We start from the raw sequence: 7,571 nt of genomic DNA on the forward strand, positions 1-7,571 counted from the left end.
ATCATAAGTTAAGAAACAAAGAAACACTAAAAAAATATATAACTATAAGCCAAAGAAAACTCAGATCTATTTAAAAAAAATAAAAAAATTCCAAACTCTAGAAAAATATCATATCTTTGCTCATTGGTCATACTTATATACTCCCTCTGTTCCTAAATAGGTGTCGTTTTTCACCTTGGCACAATTCTTAAGAATCTCAATAAATATGTCTTGATTTTAAAAAAAATAGATATTGATGGACCAAAATATCCTTGTTTATTAATTAATGCAGGAAGAGTGCTATATAATTAATAGGGTAAAATTGAAAAATAAGCAATTAATGCAGCATTGGAATTGTAAAGTGACAGATAATATGAAACAAAAGAAATTCTCAAAATACACAGATATTATGGAATAGAGAGAGTAAAATAAATTATGTAAACAAGTCTAGATCAGATTGAACTTGTATATTTTTTGAAGTTGGAGTCCAACATGGCAAGCTCGAGGTCGATCCCAAGTTCATCGAGCTTTCATTTTCAAAAATTGAGTCCAGCTGAACTCATATTATATGCCCCCATTAAGATAAAATTACCAATGAGAAGAAGTATATATGAAAATGAATAAATAAAAGCAAGCCCAATACCACCACTTCCACTAGTAGATAGATAGATAGATACAAGATAAGTAAATAGATACACATACACACACTCACACACTTGCGCCATAACAGAACAATAACTAGACGTCAATTATTTGTTTCTGTGCGTAGTACCGCACTTCAATTCCCCACTCACCGTGAAAACAATAAAAGGAACAACTCTACTCATAAGTTTCTGCTTTTCACTCACACCCCAAAATAACTAACTTTCCATTCCCCCCTCTCTCTCTCTCTCTTCTCTTTCTCTCTCTCTAAAACAAACGAATCACAAAAACGCGTGATTCCGTAACCTAGAGAGATAAAAATTAAAAAAAAAAAAAAAAGATTCACACATATATATATATATACATCATCTCTTTCATTATAAGAATCAATCTTATCATCCGTCTGCTTTTCGTGATTAGTACTACCACCATTTTTTTTCTGCTTCATTATTACTGAATATAAATATAGTGTGAGATACACACACACACTTTCTCTCTCATCTTTCTCTCTCTAGTTTTCTTTACTTGGAGAAGTGGCAGTATTGTAATTTTCGTCTCTGTATGATAAATAATAATTATAATAAATTAATTTCCTGGATCTGATTGTGGTAAAATCACTTTTTTGAGGTGATCAAAATGGGGAAAGCTGGCAGAGATTGGACGCAGATCTACGCCATCTACGGCGTCGACGAGTGGCAAACGCCGCTGTTCCTCCTCCTCCACGCCGTCGCCTTCTCGATTCTCTCCGTCGTCTTCCTCATCTACTTCGAGCCAATTTGCTTCCTCCTGCACCACCGCTTCCTCGCCGCCCCCGCCGCCGCCCGCTTCGCCGCCGGTTTCACCGGCTCCGTCACCGCCATCTCCGCCGTCTGCCTCTTCTTCGCCGCGGCGAACTTCTTCTACTCCGCCGTCGCGCTCCACTGGGAGATGTCGCAGCGCATCGTCTCCTCCGTCAATGACTGGTCCTCCGTGAAACACGCACTCGACCTCGGCTGCGGCCGCGGCATCCTCCTCAACGCCGTCGCGCTCCAGCTCAAAAAATCCGGATCCTCCGGCAGAGTCGTCGGGCTTAACCCGACCCAAACCCGAAACATTACCCTCAGCCCGAACCACACACTCAGAACCGCTGCTCTCGAGGGCGTTCAGAAGTACGTCACTTGCAGGTAAAATTCAACAACCAATTTATTTTAATTATTATTTTTTAATTATTTTTTTTTAATCTGAAAAATTCAAAAATATAATTATTAGTAATAAAATTGAACTCTAACAATTAGCGCCGCCGTGAGTGCAGGCCCGGCGACCCAAGGACGCTGCCGTTCAGCGACGGATACTTCGACGTGGTGGTGTCGGCAGTATTCGTGCACACGGTGGGGAAGGAGTTCGGGCAGAAGACCGCCGCGGCGGCGGCGGAGAGGATGAGGGTGCTGGGGGAGGTGGTGCGGGTGCTGAAGCCCGGCGGCGTCGCGGTGGTGTGGGACTTGGTCCACGCGCCGGAGTACGTGCAGCGATTGAACGAGCTGAGGATGGAGGATATCAGGGTGTCGGAGCGCGTGACGGCGTTCATGGCCGGCAGCCACATCGTCTCCTTCCGGAAGCCACGTCAGCACTACGTGGGCCCCGGTGAAGTGAGACTGGATTGGAGATTCAACAACCTCTGTTGACATTAAATTGATTTTTAAAATTGAGAGAGAAAATATTTTGATTTTCTTTTTTTAAATTAAATTAAAAAAAAGAAAAAAGAAAATCGGAATTATGGATAAGATAAAATGGATTTTTAATTTTTGTTTTTTACTGATAAAAAATGGAAATTGTCTGGGGATACGAAGTGGAACCAGATATACATTTTGTAAGAGGGAGGAATTATTACTGTATTAAATATGTACTTTTTTTTTTTTTTTTTTTAATATCAATTGTAAATATTTTTTGTCACGAAGTGAAATAAAATGGTACTCTTATGCTATATATGTCTTATTATTAGTTCAAATTATTTGGTGCTTTTAATAATTTATGAAACTTTTAAGTTAGTGATTGCAAGTAGTTTTAAATTTTAATTAGTCCACGAACCTTATTTCCAATGTTGTTAGAATCGGATCGGTCGGTTGAACCGGTTCGAAGGGGCGGTCATGTTTGACCTTTAAAAACGTGGTCAAATGACTAAAATTCAGTTCGAATTGGTCAATGAACCCGATTTTCGGTTAAAACAGCTCAAACCACCGGTAGAATTGGTTATTTGTGGTTGGATCTGAGCAAGCCTTCACGGAATTAATTGTGGACGGCCGGATCTGATCATGGATGGTCGAATAGGGGTGCGGATTGCCCGATCCGGAAAATATAAAGTGAAACCAAAAGAAACGTAGTAAAAATGAGATGACGTGAATAAAAGTGAAAATAACATGAGGAAAATTAAGAAAATAGTATTTTTAAAATATTAAAATTAATAAAACCAAAAAAATCAAAAAAAAAAAAAAAAAAAAAAAAAAACGGTTTGAACCGATTCGACCGTATGGAACCATTATCCAAATGGTCGTCCGATTCCATACCCGATTCGATTTTGATAACATTGCTTATTTCTTATTTCAAATAATTGATTGAACTTTGTTAATCACTTAATTTTAGGGCTGGAAAAAAAATACCGATTACCATATACCATGGTATACCAACCAAGGATTACCGAAAAATTACCGAAATAACGGTTACCATTGTCTATGGTACGGTATTAGTACCGTACCATTACAATATGGTACGGTATTGGTATTGTATTTCTAATACCACGGTAGTACCGTACCGTACCACAATTTACATTTTAATCCGATTAATATATTTTTTTCGATATTATTTTTTGTAATTCTATTTTGTTTACTTAGAATCTTATAAATGGCAACAATTATTTTTCCTTTAAGTTAGTGGTAGTGCATTGTTTTTTTTTTTCCTACCAAGTTGAATTTTGCAATTGAACTTGTCTTTTATGTTCCCTATAGCCAACTAATTTTATTATATATGATGTATGAATATTTTATTTTTTCACCTACATATATGTATAGCATTTGTAAAGTATTTAGTGTATGTAATAATTATTAAGTACAATCAAGTTCCTAACAAATACCTAGTTGTTCCATTAAACAACATTTACATTATTATGGCATATATTCTTGTTTCAATGAAGCAAATTATGTTAATTATTCCGATTATACACCGGACCTTCTTAGAAAATAAAATACAACTCATACAAGAGTAACTAGAACTATTTTCAATTGGGATATATATGTATATTTTTAACTCATTTGTTCTTTAATCTTTGATACATCACCAAATACGGTAGAGTACCATGTACCGATTGTACCGTACCGAAAATAACGGTATACCGAACATTGGTATACCGAACTTTTTGGTACGGTAACGGTATGAAATTTTTCAATACCGCAATGTACGGTAGGTATACGGTATTGAGCCAAATGTTTGGCAACCGTACCGAATCCACCCCTACTTAATTTAGTGTGCATATATATTACTCAAATAAAAATATATATTATTTTACAACAAAAGATTTATAATTTTAAAGATGGTAAATAGATAAAAATATTAAATACACTTGTTTTTTTTTATTTTTACTAATTTAATTTATTATTTAAATAAAAAGAAAAGACAAGAAGAGATGGAGAGATATAATTGAGTAGAGCATGTTATAGGGGTTGTTGGTGGGTCAGCATCCATCGTACGACTTTGATAAAGAAAAGAGGTGAGGAATTTTAGTTTATTTGATTTATTTAATTAAATTCCTTTGTTATCCATCATGTGTGTGTGTGTGTGACCACTTCACTTAGATAATATATTTATTTTTTATTTTTAAAAATTGAGATAGCTCCAATTTTGTCTAATTAAATTTCACTATTTTAAATAATCTCATGGAACATGAGTGTTACACTTACAATAATATTTATTTTCTCGATTAGCCCATATTAGAGGTTTTTTTTTTTTTTTTTTTTTTTTTTTGTAATTACAGACAAGGACCGAGAAGTTATTGGACCAACCAAACATCTATGTCCGATTGTTTAACTGATTGGAATGAAATTTCTGAATTTAACTAATTTTGATCTGAAATATTCAAATTTAGAACCATATTTTTCATTCCGATTTTCAAAGTTTCGAAATTTCATTTTTTCCGAATTTATTTGAGACGGAATCTGAATTGTATATAAAATTCCCAAAATTTTCAATTTCCAATCCAATTTTAGTTCATATGCATCCCAAAATCGGAATGAATTCTTGCATCCCGAATTTTATGAAGACGAAAATTGGAACCTGTTTTTTACTTCGAAAAAAAAACGGAAAATTTTCAACAAAAAACCATTTCTGATCAATTTCGCCCGATTTCTACCCCTAATCATGGCTAGTTTTACTAACTAAATAAATAAATTAACAATACCAATAATATACACTAAGCCTACATGAATGATGTTACAATAGAAGATAAATAATAATTAATTGCAATATATTGAGGGCTATGATTTAAATTATTCTTAATCCATGACAACTATTTCAACGGCAAGAAATTAATGATGCTTTTGTCTCCTTATTAGTTTGATTTTGAAAATTTGGCAAAGTCATGTCATTTTCAGGTCAAAGTGACATATCTTTACCTATTTAATAATTTATTTATTTAATAATTTATTTATTTATTATTATATTTTTTATATGCTTCCACAACCGAGAGAGACAAGTCAGTTGGATGCCATTAATGATTTGAACAAATTGCACCAACTTTTTTTTTTTTTTTTTCAAATTCATATATGAAAATTGAATGAATAACATTGCCGTGCCGAAGTTCACAAATTATACGAGAAATGTAAATCGCACTAGACAATTTTTGTACGATGAACTCGATTTCAAAAGTGTCGGTAAAAAATTCGACCCGAAGTTACAAATTTAATGGGATATATGTTTATCGAACCGAAGTTGGCAAAAAACTCAATTAAAGTTACAAATTTTATAATTATCAAAGTTGCAATAAAAAGGAGCTTTAATTCTATAGCAAAGTGAGAAGAGAGAATCTTGCCCTTTTCACATATGCTTTTTCTCATGTGATTAAGCTTTGCTTTATAATTTTTTAATTTAATTTAATTTATTACTATGATAAATATTACTAATATTAATATTATTTTTGCTAATAAAAAGAATAAAGCTCTGTTTAAATTCAAATACGTATGCACTAATTAAGACATTTATTCTATTAATTATAAGACGTTATTAATTCTTGCATCCTTGTTAAGCTTTTGCGCTTTTCATAGTGTGAGCGTAGAAAAAGAGGGGAATAGAAAACGCGTTTTTTCACTTTCGTGTTTTGAAAATGTTTTTTTTCCCTCTACGTTCAAATCATTTTTTATGAAACTTCTTTGAGATAGGTACTAGTTGAGACGAACGCATGTATGTTCAATTTGTTTTAGATCTTTTATCGAATTTTTTAATTGTGTTTGACTTATTTTGATAAGCAGTAGATCGAGTCGAGCTCGAATGAGCTTTAATCGAACTAAACAAGAATCGAACTCAAGTGACGTTTTGTATATATTTCATCATTTTTGAAATTCTTAGCTAATTATTGAACAAAAATATATGTTAAAAACTTGGTTCTTTATGTTAAGTGTGCAATTTTAGACCGGATGACCTGTTTTAATAGGAAAATCGGATGCCATAGGATGATTGACACGTGGATAGTTTAAATAAATATATAATTAGGATTCTAATAATTGGAAAAAAAAAAAAAAAAAAAAAAAAAGACCGCAGCAGAATACGTAACCCCTCTAACCCTAATTATAACAACGTGATTTATTAAGAGTTAAGACTTAAGAGTGTCACATGTCAAAAAATTAGTGGAATCCGATTTTTATATTAAATATCGGCTCATCCGATCAAAATTTAATCTCTTATGTTAACGAACAAGCTGAAACGAGCTTTTACCGAGCGATCTTGACACATAATCGGGCTCACTGACACATCATATGATAGAGCAGTAACTTGATCTGGAAATTCAATCTGGTAAATAAATAAATAAAGCAGTGTACAAATTAAATGTAAATAGTATCTAACACAACCACCAATAATAATTAATGATGATGAGAAGGGTGATGCATGTGGGAATTTGAGATTGCCTGATTTTGAAGTAAGGAATTACTATATAACCTAAACAAGTACGTCGATATATATATATATATATATATATATATATATATATATATATATATGTGTGTGTGATGAACAGCCATTAATGCCATGTGATTATTAACTGAAAGTTATATATAGATGAATCTCATTGAAATTGCCATTGTCACAATTTGTTAATAATATATTATATAGTCCTTGAAATTATCGAAATATCTCCTTTATTAATTTAATATTGAACCGAAAAATTATGAAACCACCGAAAATTACGAAAACCCCCCTCATGTTTGGGTAATTACAACCATCCCTCAACACTATTTATATCGTCTTACACGTCCAATATTCCAGTATCAAATTTACCTATTGAATGAGGGTCTTTTCGTAAGATAATACATAGTTAGGAGAGTAATCATGCAATTATGCAAACATGAGGGGTATTTTCGTAATTTGAGCTTTATCACAGGGGTGGCTATAATTTGCCTTGTATAATAACTTAAGAAAATTGAAATTCAAATCAAATAGATAAGCAGTGCTGAATTATGGATTGTGGTTGTTGGTCTCCAATTTCATTGGTTTGTGAAATATGTCACGTGCAGTGTTTTTTTTATGAACATGCAGATATGGAGCACTTTGTGTAACAACACAATACACACATGAATGAATCAAATGATAAGAGATTTTGCTTAGACCTAAGGACAAATGAGAGTGTGACACGTGGACTGGTGGTAAGTAAAACAACTTTATATATGTGTCCATTTGTTTCGAACTCATTGTAAGTCACGACGTTCTGTATTCCC

General features: G+C 33.2%; 1 protein-coding gene across 1 annotated transcript; it reads left to right on the forward strand.

Moving 5' to 3' along the window:
- The first annotated feature begins 620 nt into the window (after positions 1 to 620).
- LOC105970444 (uncharacterized) lies at positions 621 to 2,581 on the forward strand. Its single transcript, XM_012995266.2, has 2 exons — positions 621 to 1,784; positions 1,913 to 2,581. The coding sequence occupies exons 1-2, from the start codon at positions 1,258 to 1,260 to the stop codon at positions 2,280 to 2,282; spliced, it is 897 nt and encodes a 298-aa protein (XP_012850720.1). The 5' UTR covers positions 621 to 1,257; the 3' UTR covers positions 2,283 to 2,581.
- Positions 2,582 to 7,571: the final 4,990 nt, after the last annotated feature.

Source organism: Erythranthe guttata, chromosome 8 (assembly GCF_056151865.1).
Source record: "Erythranthe guttata isolate IM_541 chromosome 8, IM_541, whole genome shotgun sequence".
NCBI lineage: Eukaryota > Viridiplantae > Streptophyta > Magnoliopsida > Lamiales > Phrymaceae > Erythranthe > Erythranthe guttata.